Source organism: Talpa europaea, assembly GCF_964194135.1.
Source record: "Talpa europaea genome assembly, chromosome: 12".
Lineage (NCBI taxonomy): Eukaryota > Metazoa > Chordata > Mammalia > Eulipotyphla > Talpidae > Talpa > Talpa europaea.
In genome coordinates this window covers 7,337,643-7,361,280 of record NC_140079.1, presented here as the reverse complement: position 1 = coordinate 7,361,280, position 23,638 = coordinate 7,337,643, and the positions used below count along the sequence as shown (strand labels likewise).

Genomic DNA, 23,638 nt, shown 5'->3' with positions numbered 1-23,638 from the left:
GATGGCCTGTTTCTCCTGCTCATTCCTTAAGCCCCGTCAGCCTGGAGACACCACCATGGACCAGCAAAGCCCAGCGAGTGCCAGCCTCTCTGCCCTCACCAGCGGCCATGACTGAGGGAACGTTCTGAATCCTGGCCTGGGCTTTAGGTGGGGGTCCTGGGGCAGGGTTGATGGTGGGGAGCCCCAAGGAGCTGTGGGGGGCATCACCCACCCCCTCCAAGGACATTTGCCTGATGGCAGGCGGCCACTTCCTTCCCAAGTCAAATCGAAGCACAAATCTTCCAGAACACGGAGGCCGCCGCATGCAAGGGCCCTGGTGCTGGTGCTGGTGCTGGGGCTGGGTGGCCTCCCAGGCGAAGAGCCCCACTCTGTTCGCGCCAAGGTGCTGCGGAAACACAAGGGGCTGTGGGTGGCCCGCGCTGGCCTGAGGTCATGTTCTGGGGGTCCTGCAGCGGAGGGGTGTGGGCTCTGGAGTGAATAAAGCCATCTGGGTGGTGTGCTTGTCATCGCTGTGAAGGCCTGAGCTCCTGTATCGGTGCAGAAGCCCCACCATCCCCAGATTCAAGTGCCCTGGCCTCGTGTGCCAAGTTGCGCATCACCACGGAAAGGGAGGTGGTAGGATGGGCTGCACATGCCCCAGCGTGGCCCTGGGAAGGGGCAGGAAGCCGAGGTGCAGCCCAGCTGAGGGTGTCTGGAAGACTCATGCTCCCAGGCATTGGCAGCACCTCAGCCCTGGGTCCTGCCCCCTGTCGAGCGGGCACCAGTGCCCCCAGTCATCCCCAAGAGAAGTGAGCCAGCCCACCCCAGTTCTCTGGTGCAGGGGCTGTGCCAGGAGCGGCCCTACTGGTGTCCTGGGCTCTTCGGGCCTGGCACACACCTGGCCCTGCTGCCCCTGGGGGGCTCCTGAGGGCCCTGTCTCCTTCAGACCCTGTGCCACCAGGGCCATCACCCATGATGCCCCCTCTCCCACTGGCTATGCTGACCTTGGCAAGCTTCTCCCAACCTGGAGGCTGGGAGGTGCTTCACCTGCAGCTGCCTGTTCGTGGCCTGCCCTGTGTGTGTGGGCTCAAGAGGATTTGCCCAAGGCCCCATCCCACAGCTGGTCGGGGCCCTTGCCTGGACCCCTCTACTACATGGTCTCTCCCTTTCTCTTTCCTGTTCTCTCTTCCCTCGTGACGTTTTTCAAGGAGCCCTACCTGTGCAGGATTGGCCCCAGCCCGCAGAGGGGAAATTGAAGTGGAGTTACTGCCCAGCCCACTACACCAACTGGAATGGGGTGGTCAGGCCTGGCTGACTCAGCTTGTGCAGCTGTCTTCCAGCCAGAGGCCCTGAGCAGCCATTGACCTCAAGTTTGGACTCCTGGGTTCTGGCCCCTCCACGGTCTGCCCTAAGGGTGAAGTGCCCCAACTCACCATCACCCTCTGCCCTCCCCGAAACCCATCTGACTGGGCTGGTGCCACTTACAGGGTGGAGGAGTTCTCCCAGCAAGACCCCGCTGGCAAAGACTGTGCCACCCAGTTGCGGGTGCAGGGAGTTCTGGGGTCTGCAGCCCGCCTGTAGGGGTAGGGTTTCTGAACTGTCGGCTCAGGGGCATCTACCATGTGTCCCCACTGAGTGTCTGGCTGCCCCCAGCCCATGGCAGGCAAAAGAGCTTCCAGAATCACCTGCACCTCCTGGGGTGTCGGGGCTGCTGTGATAGGGTCACTACACTACTCAGACTGAAGTTCAGGTGTCCAATGTTGTCTCGGGGGCTAAACCTGGGTGGAGCAGGCCTGTTTTCTGCCTTGTTGCAGTTTCTAGAGGCTCTACATCCCCCTCCCCAATCCTGGGCTCAGGCACTTCATTCTCACAGCCAGTGTGTTCTCCCTCCACCCCTCCAAGGACTCTCCTGATGACTCCCCGCTGCCCAGGAATCCAAGATTCTCTCCCTTCTTAGTCAATCCTACCTGCAAGGTCCTTTAGCACGTGGGGTGACAGGTCCAGGGATTAGGATTTAGGCCTCAAGGGGGGACATTAATCATCCAACCATGTTATGCTGGAGCTGGGAGTTGCCTCCTGTTAAGATAGCTCCTTCCCCGCACGCCTGGCCCTGCAGCCTCAGTGCAACCATCTCAGCCCCAAGTTTTGCCAGCCCCTGCCCTCTGTCGCCTCACGAGGTGCAGGGGGTGAGAGGATTCACCGAGACAGTGGGGAGCAGAACAGGCAGATCTACTGAAATCCACTGCTGAGGGGAGCAGCGGGGAGACAGGAGAGGTCTGCTGCGCCATGTGGGTAGCTCCCTGGCCGGGGATTGATCTTGTGCTGCAGTGGCTGCGGATAGCTTCATAGTGCTGAGACTTAACCCCTTGATCCACCAGGGAGGCCCAACATACTACAATTCTTATGTAACTACAAAAGACCCAGAATTGCTAAAGCCATTTTGAGAAAAAAAGAAAAATGGAGGCTTCATGTTACCCAGTTTTAAATTATAAAGCAGCGCTGGTATTGAGGGCCTCCCTGGTGGCGCAAGGGGTTAAGCACAGCACTGTGAAGCTCTCCGTAGCCTCTGCAGCAGGAGTTCTAGCCCTGGCCAGGGAGTAAACCCACATGGCGCAGCAGCCCTCTCCTGACTCGCCCGCTGCTCCCTCAGCAGTGTATTTCAGTCAGTCTGCCTGTTCTGCTCCCCGCTCTGTCTCCAGTGAATCCTCTCACCCTCCCACCCCCACCCCAACACCTCTAGGCTGTGCCCCAGTTCTTGTGTGCATAAATAAATCTTTTTCAAAAAGACAAAAACAACCTAATTAATGTTTATCATCTCTCTTATTAAGGAAATACAAACCAAAACCACTATGAGATACAATCTCACACCTGTGAGCACGCCTTTCATCAGAAAGACTGTTAACAAGTGTTGGTGAGGCTGTGGAGAAAGGGGAGCCCGAATGTGACTTGGCGCCGCCATTTTGGAAAGTGCTTTGGGAGCCCTCAGAGAAAAATAGACCTACCATGTGACCCAGCAATCCAGTTGATGTGAAATCATCCATGTGAGGAGTTATATGCACCACAGTGTTTACTGCAGCATCATTTACAATAGCTAAGCTGTGGGAGCAAATAGCTAAGAAGTAGAAAGTACCCACTGACAGATGAGTGAATAAAGATGTGCTCCAGCAATACAATGGAATACTATTCAGTCCTAAGGAAAGTGAAATTTTGCCATTTACAGCAAAATGGAAGGAACTTGAGATTATATGAAGCAAAATTAAAAAGATAAAGACATATTGAATGATTTTGCCACTGTGTGCAATAATAAGGACACTCAAGCAGATAAAGAGCCAAAAGAAAATAAAGTAGCGGAGACTAAAGACTGAAATGAGGTTAAAAGAAGTAAAGAGGGTGGGAGTAAGGATGGAGGGAGGTGAATGTTTTTTCTAACAACAAAAAGTCTTGCAAGGCCAAAAAATTTTCTTATAATTGACATACGCTATTTTCGTTTGAGGTGTGCAACATTTGTATACTTTGAAAAAGCATCATCACAGTAAGTCTATTTGCCATCTTTTCTTAGCAACTTCCTGATTCACAATACCATATTGTTAATTCTAATCCCTGTGTTATTTATTGCGTCTCTGTGATTTATTTACTTTGCGACCAGAGTTTCTACATTGTGATCCCTTTCACTCATTTTAATCCCTACCCCAATCCTCTACTTCTGGTAACTACCAATCTATTTTCTGTCTCTATAATTTTAATCGTCTGTTTTCCTTTAGATTCCACATGTGAGATCATACAGTATTTGTCTTTCTCTGACTTATTTTGCTTAGTATTACACTCTCAAGTTTCATTCATATTGTTGCTTGCAAGAATGCCTTCTTTTTCATGGCTGAATAATATTCCACTGTGTATACATACCACATTTTGTTTATTCACTCATCCATTTGTGGATATATAGGTTGTTTCTTTTGAAAATAACGCTGCAATGACTAGATATCTTTTTGAATTCATGTTTTCCTAGTCCTCAGATAAAAACCCAGAAGTGGAAATGTTGGATCATATATTAGTTCTATTTTTTAATTTTTGAGGAAACTTCATACTATTTTCCATAGCAACTGCACAAATTTACATTCCCGACAGTGCACAAGGATTCCCTTTTTTCCACATCCTCACCAATGCTTTTGTCTTTTAAAAAACAAAGATTTTTATTTATGCATGCATGCATACAAGAACTGGGGTGTAGGCCAGAAGTGCAGGGGGTGAGAGGACTCACCAGAGACAGAGTGAGGAGCAGAACAGGCAGATCTACTGAAATACACTGCTGAGGGGAGCAGCAGGCGAAGCAGGAGAGGTCTGCTGTGCCATGTGGGTCAGCTCCCTGGCCGGGCATGTAACTCATACCATAGTGGCTTGCTCTAGCTTGATAGTGCTGAGACTTTAACCCTTGTGCCACCACAGAGGACCCCTCCCCCCCAAGAACATTTTTTAAAACTTAAAAAAAATCATGGAAATTTCTGAACACACGTCAGACAGACAGATGATATATCCATGTCCATGACCCAATCTGTCAACCTGAAAATATGGCCTTATTTGGAAATAGTCTTTGCAGGTATAAACCAGTTAAGTTGAGGTGGTACTGGAGCAGTGTGGCCTGCTGTCTTTTTAAGAGGAGAGAAATTTGGACACAGATACACAAGGAACTGACTGTGACAATGGAGACAGACTGGAGTGATGTGGCAACAGTCAGCCAAGGCGCAAGGATTGGTGACTACCATCAGAGCTGGAAAACGCAGGGAGGACCCCCAGAACCTCCAGAGAATGAGGTCCTCAGACTTCTTTTTTTAAAAAAATATTTATTTATTTATACATACCAGAGATGGGGTGCAGGGCAGAGGCACAGCAGGTCAGGGATGGGGAGGATTCCCCAGAGACAGAGTGGGGAGCCAAACAGGCAGACTGACTGAAATACACTGCTGAGGGGAGCAGTGGGGAGACAGGAGAGGTCTGCTGCGCCATGCTGCCTGGTCAGAGATATAACTCCCACTACAGTAGCTGCGGATAGCTTCGTAGTACTGATGCTTACCCACTTGCGCCAGCAGGGAGGCCCCTGAGGTCCTCAGACCTCTAGACTCCAGAACTGGCAGAGAATAAATTCACACTTTTTTAAGCCACCAGTTTGTGGTCTTTTGTCAAGACCACAGAAAACCAAGATGGGGTGGGATAGGATAGGTGACTCCTGACATTGAGTGGGTGGGGCCATTCTAGGCTGCCCCCATTCCTGCCCCCAAAAAAGAATGAGCTGGTCCCGATGAAAATAGTGCTGGGAGAAGGGAGAACCTCTGTTCTGAGGGCTGCCACTGACATTGACTCCTGGCTTCAGCCATGACTCTCCATGTTTCCACCTCTGTCCATTCCTCCTTCCATCTTATTTCTGGTGCTCTCAAAGCACACTGCAGACATAGCCTTCTACCTTCGAAACACTTCACGCAGAGAGGTTAGTGGCTTGTCACTCTAAAGGGCTTTTAAAGTGCATCACCACAGGGCCGCTGTGGACAAACATGCACAAACACGCACCAGCTCTGCGCAGCTCTCCTGCCTGCCTGACTGTGCAGGTGCCTCGCTTTTTCTCCTTTTCCTAATAAATCTGTCCTTCTCAAATGTAAAAAACAAAAACATGTAAGAGCTCTGTGTTTCCACACTCTGACTAACGGGACATTAGGCCCCTTGAGTCCCCTCTACCCTTTCCTCTCTGTGCTCTTAATCCATTTGTTCGCAAACAGCTTCTGCTTAAAACCTGCACTTGTCTTTGCTCTTGATGGCTACTTATCCCCACACCCCTCAGGGCTCTTCACCACAGTCAAAACCCTTGGATGATCCCCAGTCCCACTTTCTGGAGCCCCTCCATGCTCTGCTTTGGCATCACCCTCACGTCCCCCTCCCCTTTCCTTTCCTTTCCTTTTCACACTTGTTCATTTCTTCACTCCTTTGTTTTGCTGGAGCACACCCTGCAGTATACTGAGCTAATCTGTAAAGACTTTGGTGTCCCGGAACCATTTGATTCTTCCTCCCCACTGGATGTAGATCTCAGGGTCTTTCATCACTTGCCCCAGGTACTAAGCCTTCTCCTTCCTAATCCTTTGGAATGTGACCTGGAAGCATTTAGGGGTCCCAGGACTCCAGACACATACTCCCAGAAGCTCTGAGGTCCAGAGCCATAGTCTCTCCCTGTATTTTCCTGTTCTCTCTGGGATTCTTGGGTTGTTTTTCTATTTTCTGTTTCCTCTTCTGGTTTCCTTCTCTCCTCTTTGGACCTAATTCCTGGGGGAGTTCTCTGACTGGGCTCTTCCCACCCCCTGCTTAAGTTTCAATTCTAGCTACTGTGTTATTAACTCCCAAATTCTCTTTCTTCTCTCTCATCCCTGAGTAATTAACAGAGTCTATTACTCTTGCCATTGGAAATACTCAGGGAGAGGGAGATGTAAGGGGGACCTGGAAACAGAAAGGCAGGCAGGAAGGTCATCCTAGGCGGGCAGCGCCGGAGTTTAGGACATAAGCCACCCAGCCCCCTGCCTGTCTGAAGACCTCTCCATGGGGCCAGATGGAGACCATGTGTGTGTATGCAGGACCATGCAGAGGTACACCCCTGGCCTGTTCCAATGCCCAAATCCCTACCCATCTCATTCCTGCTTCCTCCTCCCATCCTGACTCCCTTTCTTAGAACTTAGGCCCCTGCACCTTTTGCTCCTCCTTCCTCCACAGGTCACAGGTCAGCCACAGGTCAGCAACCTGATTCCACCCTGGCTGGGGCCTAGGAAGGAGGACCAGCTTGTGTTCAGGACTGGCCTTGAGAAAGGGCAGCCATGATGCGTGCTCCCAAGGTGGGTATGGAGGACCTGGGGCTGGCTGGGTGGGCCTGGACATCAGTGAGTCAATAGATTACCTGTGGGGAGAAAGAGATGAACTCTGGCTGGAAGATGGAAGTGGGAGAGGAAGGAATGGCAGTGATCACACAGAGTGCTTCCTGGGATGGCAGATCTGGCAGGGGGCTACATGTAAGTTGTTCGGGGATTAGGGGCATGGACCCCTTGCAGTTGAATATTCCTATACTACTTATAGTAGGTGCTCCTTGAGGATCCAGGGGTTCAGAAGCAGCAGATTCAGCTACCTGACTTCCCAAGGACCTACCCAGCTCAGCCTCTGTTGGTAACTGTCATGAACATTCCACGTATTCAACTGCAGGAAAGACCAAGTCTGGCACCTAGAGAAAGGTGCTTGATCTCCATGTGGCCTGGGGGTGAGGAAAGACATTTTAGGGTGGGGAGGGGTTCTAGGCACAGTGACCAAGAAAGGGAGCAGCGAGGCTTTAAGGGTGTGAGGGGGCACCTTCCCCCAGTGTGGACAGAAGCCACTGGAGGTGAGGCGGGGCTAGCTGTGCACAGCTGTGACCGAGGGACTAGGGGTGTGGGGCGGCAAGACTGTGAGGCTGGAGGTGAACACAGGAGGACAGTGCGGGGCAAAGGGGCAAGCCACCCCCACTTCCACCTGGAGAGCCCACACGATCGGCTTGAGGTTCCGCGGTCGGCCAGGGCCCGCTCGGAGGCTCGGGAGGCTGACCTGGGTGGGGTCCAGCCCGCTCCCGGCTGAGCCGCCGTGAGAGTTCCCGTCAGGGAGAAACCCGAGGGCTCCTCCCCCCGGGGGAGAAAAGCAGCCCCGCGAGGTAACGCGGGGAGGGCGTCGGGGAGCAGGGCTCTGCAGGCGGGCGCGCCGCGCTGCCCCGAGTCTGCCGTCGGGGCGACGGGCCCCTCGTCCGAAGGGCGCCTCCCGAGCCCAGGGCTCCGGCGGGCGGAGCGGTCTCGGCCGGGAGGCAGCACCCACGTGGCGCGGGCTCGCCCGGGCTGGGGGTGTGGGCGCCGCGGCCCGCCGGGGGCCCTCGCAGGCCCGGCGCGCGCGGGCACGCGCGGAGGCCGCGCCCCGGGCCAGAGGCGCGGCGCGGGGCCGCGGGCGGGGCCGGGGGCGCCGCCGGCCCGCGGGCACCCACCTGCGCCCCGCCCGCCGCGCGCACGCTCCGGCCCGCCCGCCGCGCGGGGCCGCCCGTCACGTGACCGCGCCCCGCCCCGCGCGTGCGCCCTGCGCGGCGCCCCATTGTTGGCCGCGGGCGCGTCACGGGGGCGGGGCCGGGGCGGGGCCGGGGCGGGCCGGAGGGAGGCGGCGGCGGGAGGGAAGCCGCGTCCGCGCCGCCGAGCCCCGCCGCGCCCCGCCGCCGAGCCCCGCCGCGCCCCGCGCCCCGCGCCCGGGAGCAGCAGAGTCGCGCCGCCGCCGCCGCCGGCCGCGGCCCCGAGCACCCCGCGCCGCCCGCCCCGCCCGCCGCGCCGCCCCCGCCCCGCCGCTGGATGCCGGCGGCCGGCGGCCGAGCTCTCAGAGGCGGAGGGCGGCGGCGCGGGCGGCGGCGGCGGCGCGGGCGGCCGGCGGCCGAGAGGCAGGAGCGCGGGCCCGAGCGCTAGCGCCCGCCATGCCCGGCTCCGTGGGCCAGCCCGACGGCGACGGGGGCGGCCCGGGAGGGGGCGGCCCCGGGGGGGCGGCCGCGGGGGACCCCAGCCCGGGGACCCCGCCGCCGCCCCCGCCCGAGGGCGCCGAGGAGGCCGCCCCGGCGCCCCGGCCGCCGCCGGAGCCCGACGACGCGGCCGCCGCGCTGCGCCTGGCGCTGGACCAGCTCTCCGTGCTGGGGCTGGGGGGCGCGGGCGGCGCGCGGGAGGCGGCGGCGGGCGGCGGGGACGGCGCGGCGGCGGGGGGCGCGGACGGCGGGGCGGCGGAGCCCGCGCCCCCCGACGGGCCCGAGGCGGGCGCCCCCGGGGCCGCGGCCGCGCTGTCGCTGCTGGAGCCCGCCGCGAGCCCCCCGCCCCCGCCGCCGCCCCGGCCGTCGCCGCCCGACGTGTTCGCGGGCTTCGCGCCCCACCCGGCGGCCCTGGGCCCCCCGACGCTGCTGGCCGAGCAGATGAGCGTGATCGGCAGCCGCAAGAAGAGCGTGAACATGACCGAGTGCGTGCCGGTGCCCAGCTCGGAGCACGTCGCCGAGATCGTGGGGCGCCAGGGTGAGTGGCTGCCCTGGGGTGCCGCCCCGGGGACCCCGCGCCAAGCGCCGCCGGGAAGGGCAGCCGCAGCCCGGCCCCGCGCGGGGCGCCGGCCCCCCGCCCGCCCGCCCGCCCCGCATGGGCTCCGGCCCCGCGGCCGCCCGTGCGCCTTTGTCCTGCCGCGGGGCCGCGCGGCCGCGGGAGAAAGTTGGGCGCAGCCCGCGCTCCTCCCCTCGCGCCCGGGCCTGCCGCTGCCTTTGTCTGAGCCGCCACCAGCCCGGAAAGGCCCCGGGCGCCGCCTCTGCTTAGGCCCCTGGCCACCCGCGTGGGCTCCGCGGCGAGGGCGCCGGCACCGGGGGACCGGGCGGCGGGCGCTCCACGCCCAGACCCAGCTTGGGGTGGGGCATGCCCGGGCTTGGGGGTGGCCAGGGGGCACCCGGGCGGCCTCAGGAGGTAAGTTTGGTGGCACAAAGAGGGTACGTCTCTTCTTGCCAGTCTGGGAGCGCTGGGGGGGCAGCGCTGAATGAGCGGATCCTTGTTTCCACTCTCAGTCCCGAGTCAGGGATTTTGGGTACTGTGGAAGGACCAGCTGTAAAAGCTGCTTCTGGGGCTCAATCCCATGACTCCCTCCTGGCAGGCGGCAGCCCCAGGGTACAGGGGTCCCAGCAACAGCATTGTCGGAGTGTCCCTGTGGCCGCCCCATTGTTCTCTTTGTTAGAGAGCCAGGCTGAGATTTGCAGGGTGACATCAGGCTGGCCGCAGCTCATTGGCCCTGGAGCTGCGTGGCGGGCGGGCGGGTGGGCGGGCGGGCGGTGGGCAGTGCCTGGCCCAGCACACACCCACCCACCCTGCTAAGCCACCTGCCTGCCCACCTGGCCTCAACTTTCTCCTGCCTCCCTCCTGCCTGCTCCTCACTTCCAGCTCCCTGCTCCCTTCAGTCCACCAGTTTCTAGAACTTGGGGTGGGGTTTGGGTGGGGCTTGAGGGGTTGGGGGTCCCAGCTCTGAGTCCTCAGTGACTGGAGTGAGAAGGGCAGCTTGGGGGGCTTGAATTGCAAGGTCACTTGTCACTCTTGCTGTGGCCAGAGGACCACAGGGATGCCCTGATGCTGCCCCCTGTGAGTTCTGAGTGGGTGGGGTGACTTTGGTGCAGGTGCATTTGCTCCTGCATTTGTCTGCCCCATGTGTCTGCAGGGAGAGTCCGGTGCGGTGCGGGTGGTGGGACCCCTGTTGGGAGGGGAGTCCTGCCGGCCGAGGGAGCCTTGTCTCTCTCAGCCCTGCAGCGGGCTCCCCAGCATGGGGACCCCTGAGGGGAGACTCTCCCCCCCTCCATCCAGCAGTTACCTTGGCATTTCATTTCCCCTTCCCGGGCCCTGTCCCCCGTACCTTCCCCGGGATGTGGAACGCGTTGCTGTGTGCTGAGTGTGCAGATGCTTCTGGGGACATCTGTGTAAACCAAGACCTGGGGGCTGGTGCCCATCCCGCTGGGTGTCAGCCAGAGGGCACTGAGCCTGGGGCCTTGGCTAGGATAGTCTTGGGTTGTGGGAAGCGAGCCTGGGGCATCAGGCACAACCGGGCCCCTCTTCCCCAGGTGCCATCCAGGTTCTTACTGGTCAAGGCAGATTTGGGGGGTATGGTGGGCCCTGAGAACCTTACCCTGCAGGCTGGGCAGCGCTGTGACCCAGGGCAAATGGGAGTTTCCTATGTGGGGTTGTAGCAGAATTTTCCAGCCAGATGTGTGTTCTAAGCCCAACTCCAGGCCGGTGCACACGGCCACCCTGTGAGTAGGGTACAGGGTCCTGGGGAGGGGGACTTGAATGCTCTGAGAGCTTTGGCAGCCTGTGTATCTTCCCCACTCGAGTCCTCTGTGGCTCCCGCCTTCTCCCGCCTGATTCTCCCAGGAACAGGCCAATACCCTTTACGTCCTGGCCCCACCCCCTCTCCCCAGCCTGGGGCCTTGGGACCCAAACGCTGTCTCCTCTTCCTACTTGGTTCTCCCAGTGCAGGGGGCACCGCCTGCCCCACAACTCCTCATCCTCTTCTGTCAAACCCAAGGCCCAGGGCTGCCTCCTTCAACAGAGGGCCAAATGGACCCACCTGCCGGGTTTCTGCCCTAGATACTCAGGCTGGGGGCAGCCCCTCCCCTGGCCCCTACTTGCTGTTTTTGAGCCTGGGTTTTCACAGTCCTAGAATAGGTCCTTCTGGCATCGGGAGGTGTTTACAAACCCCTGAGACTGAGAGACCCAGAAAGTCCCCTAAATGGAGCTTTGACCTGCCCTGGGGTAGCCCCAGAAAGATCATGTCGCCTTTGGCTACACTCAGGGAAGGAGAAGTAGACAGGGCAGGGGACAAGCAGCTTAGGCCAGGAGAGAACACCCCTCCTCCAGACCCCTGTCACCACCCAAATTTGCCTTGTTGTGTCACCCACTGAGCAGGGGTGCGACCGGGATCACTCCTGCAGTCTGCTTTCCCCGACTGGGCAATCCCCGCCCTCCACAAGTTATGCTGCCTCTTGGGGTCTTGGTGTGGGGAGGTGGGGACCAATGTGTCTGCAGCTAAAATTCAGCTGGTGACTTGGGCTTCCTCTCTGCCCTGAGGGAGCTGCCCAAGGCCACCTTCTGGGCCTAGATGGGATGGGGGCAGGCGAGGGGGAGCTGCAGGGTCCCACCCTGGCCTGCTCGCTCTCAGTTGAAATTCACGGTCTAGCCTCCCACATGGTCCCTTAGATGCTGCCCTTACCCAGACCCCACCCTGCTCCCTGCCGGCTCTGTATGTGACACCCTCTAAGCCCCCATCACACTGAGGAGCCAGACCGCCTGTCTGTGGGTAGGGGTCAGAGTGTCGAGGTCACAGGGTGGACCTGAGTGGGGAACAGCTGACCAGTCCCAGCTGGCTCCATGTGTTTCGGAACGAGGCCGCCTCCCTGCCTGCGCCGAGGGCCGGCGGGGCCTCCCTTCCCTGCACTGGGTCTCCTCGGCCAGCTTCTGCGGCCCCCGCCCTCTCTTCTGGGCCTTGTTAGGCTGCGCAAGGGCCCGCGGGAAGCAGACATTGCTGGGGCTGGGGGGGGGGGTGCTCTTCCCACCAGCTCTTGTCGCCCGTGGGGCAGGGCACCTGCCTGGGGCCAGGTGAGGAGAGCGGAACGCTTGAGAAGCGGGTGCTGGGGTCCTGGCCTCGGGAAGTCAGGGTGGGTGTCCCAGATGCGGGAACGCGGGCTTGCCCTGCCGAGGAAGGGGAGGAAGAGGGGTAAATTTGAAAGCCCTTTGAGATTTGCTGAGTGGGAGGGGCTATGCCCACTTGACAACTTGGTGGGGGGGGGCTTTGGGGGGTACCAGTGAGGAGCAGGAAGAAAAGGCCCCTTGCCAGGGAGGCTTCTGGCTCAAGGTGACGCTGTCCCCAGGCACCCCCGCCACCACCTGGCGCTCCCCCATCCTGAGCCTCCCTCCCCCAGCCCAGGTCAGGCACTATCTCTGCTTCCCGCATCAGAGTTTGTGTCTTTGCCAGTAGACCAGTTAGCAACACTGTTACTCCTCTCAATGGCGCCCTCTGTGTATGGAAACTAGATCTCTGTGTATGGAAACTAGATCTCTGTGTCTCCCTAAGACTCCTGGTCCCCGTGCGCGGGTGGGCGGGCCTGCGGGCCTGGAACTTGGGCAGGCACCCCCTCAAAGGCCCTGTGTGACTGGCCTCCTCCACAGACACTCCCGTCCCCTTCGTGAGGGGCCCCCCCAGCCAGCTGCCAGGGCGCCATGTCCCTGAGCACCCACCCCTGGAGGCCGCCGCCGCGGGGTGCTCTGGAGGTGTTCTGAGTCAGGGCTAGGAGACACGTTGTCCAACTGAGACCAGCTCCCCTTGGGGGGGGTGTCACTGGGTCAGAGGAAATCGTGGCAGTTTCCAAAGTCTGATGAGGAAGGGTGTCCTGGGACTGACAGGACAATGGGTAGCCGGAGTGGATAAAACTCACTCGCTCCCAGCTCTGCAGGGGGGGACTCTGGCGCCCAGGTGCCACAGGACCGAGCTGTCCCCACCCCAGGCTCCGGGGACGGGCCCTCCGGCAGCCAGGGCCCCCCCACCCCTCCAGATTCCCCTCATAAAGAATAGCACCGGGGGCCGCCCTACTCCCGTGTGGGATCATCTTAGCCGCTACACCTGCAAAACCCGATTTCCAAATAAAGCCTCCTTCTGCCATTCCAGGCGGACATGAATTGCGGGGGGACACCATTCACCCCGCAACAGGGTGCTCCTGGCCTTGATTTTTTGCCAACACCCTCCCCTGAGTCCCCCAGGGCCGGAGGGGTGGAGAGGGATGGGGTCGGGCTGGACGGAGCGGCGGCGAGGCGGGCCCCGCCCTCACTGCGCCCTCCCCGCAGGCTGCAAGATCAAGGCTCTGCGGGCCAAGACGAACACGTACATCAAGACGCCGGTGCGCGGGGAGGAGCCGGTCTTCATCGTGACGGGCCGCAAGGAGGACGTGGAGATGGCCAAGCGCGAGATCCTGTCGGCCGCCGAGCACTTCTCCGTGATCCGCGCCACGCGCAGCAAGGCCGGGGGCCTGCCCGGCTCGGCCCAGGGCCCGCCCAACCTGCCGGGCCAGACCACCATCCAGGTGCGCGTGCCCTACCGCGTGGTGGGGCTGGTGGTGGGGCCCAAGGGTGCTACTATCAAGCGCATCCAGCAGCGGACGCACACGTACATCGTGACCCCCGGGCGCGACAAGGAGCCGGTGTTCGCGGTCACCGGCATGCCCGAGAACGTGGACCGCGCCCGCGAGGAGATCGAGGCGCACATCACGCTGCGCACCGGCGCCTTCACCGACGCGGGCCCCGACAGCGACTTCCACGCCAACGGCACCGACGTGTGCCTGGACCTGCTGGGGGCGGCGGCCAGCCTCTGGGCCAAGGCCCCCAACCCGGGCCGGCGGCCCCCCGCCGCCGCGGCCGGCCTCCGAGGAGACAGCGCTCTGGGGGCCCCGGGGGGCCCCGAGGCCTTCTACGCGGGCAGCCGCGCGGGACCGCCGGTGCCGGACGCGGGGCCGGCCAGCCCCTACGGCGGCGCGGGGAACGGGGGCTTCACCTTCAGCGGGGACGGCCCGGGCACGCCGGCGGGGCCGCCCGCCCCCGAGGACTGCGACTTCGGCTTCGACTTCCTGGCCCTGGACCTGACGGTGCCGGCCGCGGCCACCATCTGGGCGCCCTTCGAGCGCGCCGCGCCCCTGCCCGCCTTCAGCGGCTGCTCGGCCGTCAACGGCGCCCCCGCGCCCCCGGCGCCCGGAGCGCGGCGCAACAGCGGGGCCGGCACCCCGCGCCACTCGCCCACGCTGCCCGAGCCCGGCGCGCTGGGCCTGGAGCTCCCGCTGGCGCGCCGCGGCGCCCCGGACCTGGGGGGCGCCCTGCCCTGGCGCCCCGCGCAGGGCGCCCTGGCCGCCTTCTCCAGCGGCGCCGGCTTCTCCGCGGCCACCTCGCTGCCCAGCGGCTCCGCGGCCTCCTCGTGCTCGCCCCTGGACTCGAGCGCCCCCGACGGCGGCCGGAAGCCCGCGGCCCCCGCGGCCCCGGCCCCCGCCCCGGCCCTGGCGCGCGAGTGCGTGGTGTGCGCGGAGGGCGAGGTGATGGCCGCGCTGGTGCCCTGCGGGCACAACCTCTTCTGCATGGACTGCGCCGTGCGCATCTGCGGCAAGAGCGAGCCCGAGTGCCCGGCCTGCCGCACGCCCGCCACGCAGGCCATTCATATCTTTTCCTAGCGCGGCCGGGCGGGGGGCGGCGGGGGCGGGGGGCCGGGCCGCGGGTGTGGGGGGCCGGTGCTTACAGACGCTGAGCTTTAACTCCGTCCCAGGCGTGGAAACGGCGGCCCCGCGACCCAGCTGCGCCTCGGTCATTAACAAATAACAGTATTGAGCGACAGGTTAAAATAAACCAGAGAGAAAAGGTCTGCTTGCACTTTTTATTTAAGACGCCCCTCCAGGGTGATCTTTTTAAGAAAAATAACACAATTTTTACAACTCTCTGTTGTCCTTTTTTTGTACGTAGCCGATTTCTGATTTGACAGTGTTTTCACGGTGGTTTCAGCCTCTAAAGAAACGTCCACGGCAGGATGGCGGCATTTTTACTCCCTTTTTGGGGCGAACCAGTTACCTTTTGTATGTCAGCCAGGCACAGGGAGGAGGGGCGGGCCCGGGGCGAGGGGCATCCCAACCAGAAATTTCTAACTTTTTTGGTTTAATTATTAATCCCCTTCTGCTGTGATTTTTGTTGTCAGTTTTTTAATTTTTTAATTGTTTTTTTAAACTTTTACTTTTTACCTCGTGTATATGTAGGGAATTTATAGGGAAATATGTACTTTATGGAATAAATTTTAAGAACTAAAATATATTTTATTTTAAATAAAGTAACGGACCTTTAATCTTACACAACTAAAGTACTGATTATATATTTGCTGAGTGACTTAGGGTTAAGAAAATTGTATCAAGAGTTTTATTTTTTGACTTCAAATCCTTCTTAATAAAGTCTTTTTACTACACGTGAGCCCTTGGAGTGGTGTGGGGCTGGGGGGTGCGGGGAGGGGGCGTTCAGGTCCCGCTCCTGCCCTCCACCCATATTCCAGGTAGAGGATTAGGGCTCAGGATATCCTGGGTCAGGCTCTTACTCAAGCCAGGCGCTCTTTTTCCAGATGGGGCCTGTGGGGGCAGGGTCCAGCAAGGCCCGGCTTTATTCAGACTCGGCCCCCCCACGCCCTGGGGCTTGGCCAAACGGGAAGGTTCTAGCTGCTGTGGCCAGCGTAGGGCTGTCCAGTCCCAGGCGCCTGCCCAGCTCTGTGGTGCAGGGCCCCTGTCCACACCATTGTGCAGATGGGGAGATGGGGAAGTGGAGGGAGGCCCCTATACTCCCCACCCTGGAGGACATCTGTGTGACGAGCTTCGTCTCCCACAACATTAGATGGAGCGGGTATCGAGATCTGTTGACCCACGGCTCACCTGGCCCTCTTCAGCAGCTGGCAGGCGTCGCCAAAGTTCCAAAGGAGAGAAGGAAGTTCTGGCGAGCGTGCAGTGGGGCATGTGACAGGGAGGAGCCCAGCCCTGCTCTAGGGACAAACCTGGGGACCAAGCTGCCAGTTCTCGTGGGTAGCAAGAAAGAGTCTGGAGGCAAAGCCTGCCCAGAAAGCTAGGACGTCATGATGGAAAAGCCTGGAGGGCTTCCAGGAGAAGGTGAGGGGCTTGGGATGATTGAAGCTCCTAAGCGTCAGATGCAAGAGCAGGCAGATGGCTGGGACACCTCATGAGCAGCTTCCCCAGGGAGAAGTCACATCAGACCCTCCAACCAAGAGTGGCAGTGCCCGGACAGCCAAACCCCACCCAGGCTTCAGGGTCAGTGTGTGTCCCAAGAAGAGCCACCGCATCTGGGGGTCCAGCCCAACCCTGCCTGGAATTTCCCCTTCCATAAACAGGGACACTCCTGGCTCTGGTGAGGCTCAGCAGGGTGGAGTGGGTTAAATCCAGGCGTACCCCAAACGTGTCCCCAGATCTTGTGAATGGGGCCTTACTTGGATAGAGGATCTTTGCAGATGTAATTACGGGCCTTGAGATGATCCTGAATTAGGGCAGCCCTAAATCTAATAAGTATCCTTATGGAGACACCCAGAGGGAGAATGAAAGCTCAGACACATAGGGAGAGGTCGCGGGAGGATGAAGGCAGACAAGGCACACGGTCACAGCCTGGGGACGCTGGAGAACTGACCGGACGGTTCCTGGCACCTTAAGCTGCCCTCTGGTAATCTGTACAGTGGTCTCAGGAGGCCAGTGCTGGTGTGTAGGCGATGTTTCACCCAGGGCCTGGCCCACTGGCAGTAGGAGTGAACATGGCTGCAGTGGTGTCTGGTAAGGTCAGGCTGCAGGAGGCTGTGGAGGCAGCAGGGAGAGTGTGACCACCCCCCTTGCGGTGTGGCCACACTGGGGAAGGGCTGTGTGGCTGGTCTTGAAGGGTCAAGGGGAGACAGGACGAGGGGGGCGGGAGAGAGGAGGTGGGGCTGGTCCCCCCAGGAGCAGGCACAGTTTGGGGGCCTCAGATCCAGGATCTGCAGAGTTGAGGGCCCTCTTGGGGCGGCTTTCCCTCTGGGGAGCCTCCAGTAAATGACTTGTCAGTTTGCTTGGAGGAGGCTGGCAGGAGGGGGTGAGACGGGGAGCAAGGTGCCAAGGTCTTGGGGGTTAGAGGGGTGCTGGCTGGAGACTGGCCGAGGATGGAGAGGGATGAAGTGCCTGGAAGATTGGCCAGGGAAGGGTCAAGCCAAGGACTTGGGCCCAGATCCAGCGGCCCAGAGCCCTCTTGGGAGGGTCTGAAAAATGCAGCAGCACAATCCCACGACAGGCCTATTAGCAGTGATTTCCCAGGACTTTCCAGAAATGTCTGGGGGGGGGGGGCTGCTTACTCTGCTATGAGGTTTTGAGGCTCATAAGTGGGAGACCAATGTTTCTGTAGCCCTCAGGGAGAGCTGAGAGCTGGCCAGGGTGGATTCTAGAGCTCGTCGTTTGATGTCTGAGAAGCAGCCACGCCTAAAGTTGGACCCTCACGACTTGTTATGAGAATTGATAAGTTTCCTGCCCTTTGGGGACCGCCTTCCTGGTCAGGGATCTGGGGGGTGTTTCCGGGGTCTGGTAGCTGGCAAAAACGAGCAAGTGTCCTGTGCACCCAGCTTCTTCCAGGCATATCCAGGGAGCCAAGAGCTGAGCCTGGCCAGTCCTGGATACAAGGCCTCATCCCCTTGCCATTTCTTTCTTTTCTTTTTAAAAAATATTTATTTATTTTATGCATACAAGAACTGGGGTACCAGTCAGAGGTGTGGGAGATGAGAAGATTCACAAGAGACAGAGCGGGGAGCAGAACGGGCAAATTCATTGAAATACACTGCTGAGGGTGAGCAGCCAGTTGAGACAGGAGAGGTCTGCTGCGCCATGTGGGTTTCTCCCTGGCTGGCGGGGAATCGAACTCATGCTGCAGAGGCTGCGGATTGCTTCATAGTGCGGAGCTTAACCCCTTGCGCCACCAGGGAGGCCCTTGTCACTTATTTCTGTTAGCTCAGGGACCCAAAAGTCAGGTGACCTGAATCAGAGCGTGGATTCTTCCTGGAGCTGTGTGTGGGGGGAAGCTAGATAATGGATGAGAAGCGGGGACTGCAGCCACCAGAGAGACTGGTGAGGGCGATGGCAACCGAGTTAAAGGTGACCTGGGCACAGCCTGGGACTCCTTTAGTCTCATCCATCCCTGTGAGCCCTTTGATAAGGGTCCCCATTTTTGCTGCAGCCTGTCTTACCCCTGGCCCCTCTATGTTGTGAGGAGAAAGCCATGTCAGCCAAAAGAATTTAAATCAACATGGAGGGCCTTCCTGGTGATGCAAGGGGTTAAGATGCAACCTATAAAGCGATCCGTAGCCACTGCAGCACCAGTTAGATGCCCAACCAGGGAGCAACTCACATGGCACAGCAGACCTCTCCTGTCTCACCCGCTGCTCCCCTCAGCAGTGTATTTCAGTCAGTCTGCCTGTTCTGTTCCCTGCTCTGTCTCTGGTGAATCCTCTCACCATCCCCACCCCCTGGTACCTCTGGTCTATACCCCAGTTCTTGTATGCATAAATAAAAAAATCTTTAAAAAAAGAAAAAGAAAACCATGTCAGCCAAAAGAATTTATTTTTTATTTATTTTTTTTTTATGATTTTTTTTTTATAGAGGCATGTTTTCTTTCTTTCTTTATTTGTTTGTTTGTTTGTTTTGTTTATACATGCACTGTGTACAGTCAGAAGCGCGGGAGGGTGAAAGGATTCACCAGAGCCAGAGCCAGAGCGGGGAGCAGAGCAGGCAGAAGGACCGAAGCACACTGCTGAGGGGAGCAGCGGGCGGCAGGAGAGGTCTGCACGCCATGTGGGACCCTCCTCCGGTGGCCGGGGAGCAGCCGGGGATCGAACCGACGCTGCAGAGGCTGCGGGCAGCTTCGCAACCCAGCGCTCAACCGCTGCGCCACCGGGGAGGCCCAGCCAAAAGAATTTAAATCAACATGGAGGGCCTCCCTGGTGGTGCAGGGGTTAAGATGCAACCTATGAAGCTATCGGCAGCCACTGCAGCAGGAGTTCCATCCCCAGTCAGAGAGTTGACCCAAATGGCGCAGCAGACCTCTCCTGACTCGCCCACTGCCCCCCTCAGCAGTGTATTTCAGTGGACTCACATATTCTGTTCCCCACTCTGTCTCTGGAGAGTCCTCTCACCCCCCATACCTCTGGCCTACACCCCAGTTTTTGTATGCATACATAAATAAAAATAAAAATAAACAAATCAACATGGAAATAACCACATGTAGCTGGTCACTCCTGCGTTGGACAGACTCTCTAGACTGTTCCAGTCCAGCACTGTTAATAGGACTTTTTACCATGATGGCAATGTTCTAGATCCACACTGAACCTACAGAGGAGCCACCAGCCGTATGGAGCAGCTGGGCACCTGTGCTGTCACTTGTGCAATTCAGAAGGTGCATTTTAAAATTATTTAGCTTTAATTTCAATGTAAATAGCCACACTGAAAGAGACAAGGCATCTAGGGAAGATATTTTTGTTAGGCAAGATATTTTTGCTGGGCAGCCTTCAAAGTACTTTTATTTAGGGCCTCCCTGGTGGCGCAAGGGGTTAAGCACAGCGCTATGAAGCAATCCGCAGCCTCTGCAGCACGAGTTCGATCCCTGGCCGGGGAGCTACCTACATGGCGCAGCAGACCTCTCCTGTCTCCCCGCTGCTCCCCTCAGCAGTGTATTTCAGTCAGTCTGCCTGTTCTGTTCCCCATTCTGTTCCTGGTGAAACCTCTCACCCCCTGCATCTCTGGCCTGTACTCAAGCTCTTGTGTGTATAAATAAATATTTTTTTTAAAAAGCACTTTTATTTTACTTATTTATTTATTTTTACTTATGCATACAAAAACTGGGGTATAGGCTAGAGGTGTATGTGTGGGAGGATTCACCAGACACAGAGTGGGGAGCAGAACAGGCAGATCCACTGAAATACACTGCTGAGGGGAGCAGCGGCTGAGTCAGGAGAAGCCTCTGCGCCAGGTGGGTCAGCTCCCTGGCCGGAGATCAAACTCATGCTGCAGTGGCTGGTGACAGCTTAATAGAGCTGAGACTTATTACCTTGCGCCACCAGGGAGACCCTGAAGTACTTTGAAAGCCAGGGAAGCAGCAGGGCCAAGGTGCCCAAAATTAGTATGAGAGAGAGAGAGAGTGGACATGTCCACCAGAGTGTCCCCGGAGCAACAAAAATCACAGAGAGACGTGTCACCTCACATGGTAAAGGGACTTTGTGGGTGGTGTTGAGTTGAGGCCCCTGAGACGGGAGCTTCCTGGATTCCCAGGGACAGTGACCTCATGAGGGTCCTTATAGCGGGAGGAGGAGGGTCTGAGGCAGGGCCGGGAAGAGGCTGCTGGCTGTGAGGACAGAGGAAGGGCTTGAGCCTGGATGTGGCGCCTCTAGAAGTTAGAACAGGCAGGAGATGGGCCCTGGATCACCGGAGGAGCGACCTGCCCCATCGGGTTTTGGGGCTTCCACAATCCAGAGCCATGAGAAAATACATTCATGTTATTTTAAGCCACCAAACTGGTGGTGGTTTGTACAGCAGTTAGAAACACACACCACTGTATTAAGGGTTGTCCCAACCCCCTGAAGAAATGACATCTGTGGTGCCAGAAAGTAAGGCTCCCAGGCCCCGGGAGCCTCAGAAGGGGCCAGAGATGTTGGCCTGCGAAAGCACATTTGATTATTTTCCCATGTATAAATAAAAGTTGAGATTTGTCCGAGGAGAATGAAGAAATATCTCACAAATGGGTTAAGTGAGAATTAATAAAATAATTTTCCACTAACTCAGGTAGGTGATGAAGGTCCACACCGGTGCTGATAAATCACGCTGACAGCAGGGACCTGCACTTCAGCGCTGGCATACACTGGGCACTTCCTAAATGTTTGTTGATTGAAGACTTGATAGTATCACAAAGAACGGAGTTCTCCCTTTATCTGGAGCTCAGCTTGCTTCAGCCACTGTTGGTGCTTATAAACCCCACACAAGTGCCCGGATGACTTAGGGGGGCAGGGAACACCAATTGAAAGAGCCCCCGGTAGCCAGAGCTGAATCAGTTCAGCCCGGAAGCTACGTGACACCAATTCACGCGAGGTTTAGAAACACGAGGAATCATTTCCTTAGTAGAGTCTCCAGCGTGACACAGGCCTCCTTCTAAACAGTGATTTGTCGTGTAGCTGAAACTTAGATTTCAGGGGTATCTTGTGTTTTTCTTTAAATCTGGTAATTTAGGAGTGGAAGGCAAGAGAGAGCAATCCCTTGGCTTGCAGGGAGGGCATAACCCCGAACTCCATCAGGGGCCCCCTAATTCTGCCTCACAGGTGAGGTGAGACAAAGCCAATGTAACATGGGCGGGGCTGGAGGCCAGGGCAGGAGGATCAGAATTACTGGACAGATATTTGTGGGTATGTAAGAGGGCCTGGATCCTCGCCAAAGCCAGGAGTGGGTTTGCTCTGGACCAGTAGCTGGGATGGAGCCCAAAGCCCCAAAGCTCTCCAGCTGGGACAGCCAGGCCCACCCCAGCCCGGTACAGCTGCAGGAACAGCCGGCACAGCCTGTCCTCTGTCGCCACCGTGTGTCCAGAGCTGTACATGACACTGTCCTCAGGACCGCGGAGACAACAGCTGGGGAGCTCTGTACCTGCGTAAGGTGGAGACTCATGGTCACTGGGCTTTGGGCTCCCCGCCCCCCTACAGACAGGCTCACCTTTCCCACCTTTCACTGCTGATGCTCCCTTGACCCGCACCAACAGTGGCTGAAGCAAGCTGCGCTCCAGATAAAGGGAGAACTCCGTTCTTTGTGATACTGTCAAGTCTTCTATCAACAAACATTTAGGAAGTGCCCAGTGTATGCCAGCGCTGAAGTGCAGGTCCCTGCTGTCAGCGTGATTTGTCAGCAGTGGTGTTGACCTTCATCACCTACCTGAGTTAGTGGAAAATTGTTTTATTAACTCTCACTTATGGGTTAAGTCATTTGTGAGATATTTCTCCATTCTCCTCGGACAAATCTCAACTTTTATTCACACATGGGAAGATAATCAAACGTGCTTTCACAGGCCAACATCTCTGGCCCCTTCCGAGGCTCCCGGGGCCTGGCCCTGTGTTCCTCTGCTGGTCTCCTCTCCCCAAGGCATGGCCTGCCTTCCCCATGCCCGCCCTCCGGGGTATTTAAGATGTCCTCCTCCGTGTGAGAGGAAAGTGCTGGTTAATCAGATCCAGTTAATGAGCTGGAGTCCTGTCTGCTCTGGGGGACAGTGGGAAGATTCTCATAGAAGGGCCGCTGCTGGTGCATCACGACTGCTTGCGGCCTGGGTATTTGTGGGCAACTCTCAAATCACACACAAAGAGCTTCGTCACGCCTGTGTCCAGACCAGGAAAATATCCCCTGTGGTGGGCTTTCTGGGACTGGAAATTTTTGCCTTATTAGTTAGGGAAAAGACTGGCAGAAGAGGTCTAGGAAAAGAGGGCAAGGGAGAGGGCCTCCCCGGTGGTGCAGCAGGTGGGCGCTGGGTTGTGAAGCTGCCTGCAGCCTCTGCGGCACTGGTTTGATCCCCGGCTGCTCCCCGGCCACTGGGTGAGGGTCCTGCATGGCGCGCAGACCTCTCCTGCTGCCCGCTGCTCCCCTCAGCAATGTGCTTCGGTCCTTCTACCTGCTCTGCTCCCCGCTCTGGCTCTGGTGAATTCTCTCGCCCTCCCACGCTTCTGACTGTACCCAGTGCTTGCATAAAAAAATAAATAAATCTAAAAAAAAAAAAAAAAGAGGGCAAGGGTGAAGAGTGGGGGGGGGGCCCTGCTTTCCAAGGAAATGTATTCATATGTGAGGAAAAGAATTTGCCTAACTGTGGGGTGCTGCTGGGTGACTCCATCGGTGAAGGCAAACACGGGAAGCCAGTCCTCACCGCTTCCTGGCAGGCAGCAGGTGTCCCTGGGGGCGCTGGAGATGGTGTGCTCTCGGTGCTGGCTGCAGGGATAGCTTTGTGGCCCCCACCACTATAAAAATATATATATTAAAGATTTGGACCCCCCTGGGGTTAAATCTCAGCACTCTCAGCACTCAGCACTCCGCAGCCTCTGGAGCATGAGTTCGATCCCCGGCCAGGGAGCAACCCACACGGCACGGCAGACCTCTCCTGACTCCCCGCTGCTCCCCTCAGCAGTGTATTTCAGTAGATCCACCTATTTTGCTCCCCACTCTGTCTCCGGTGAATCCTCTCATGCCTGCATCTCTGGCCTGCACCCCTGTTCTTGTATGCATAAATAAATAGATCTTTTTAAAAAATTCTATCCTATGACTGTATTGCTATGAAATCCATTTTGGATTATATTCATTTTTCTTTTGCTCTTAAAAGAAATTAAGCACTGTTCAACTAGGTTAAAGGAATAGCTGCTTCATTCATATGGGGCCTGGAGGAGCCCCAGCCCTACAGATAGGAAGTAGGTGTGGGTGCCAAGGGCTGGTGGAGGGGGTGAGGGTGCGTGTTTAGTTGGGTCAGATATCAATTTGGGAAAATGAGAAAGT

General features: G+C 58.0%; 1 protein-coding gene across 1 annotated transcript; it reads left to right on the top strand.

Annotated features, from left to right (window-relative positions):
- Positions 1 to 8,473: 8,473 nt before the first annotated feature.
- MEX3D (mex-3 RNA binding family member D) lies at positions 8,474 to 14,764 on the top strand (the record flags this gene model as incomplete). Its single annotated transcript, XM_084250436.1, has 2 exons — positions 8,474 to 9,053; positions 13,398 to 14,764. 2 exons carry the CDS (start codon positions 8,474 to 8,476, stop codon positions 14,762 to 14,764), a joined length of 1,947 nt encoding a protein of 648 aa, XP_084106562.1.
- Positions 14,765 to 23,638: the final 8,874 nt, after the last annotated feature.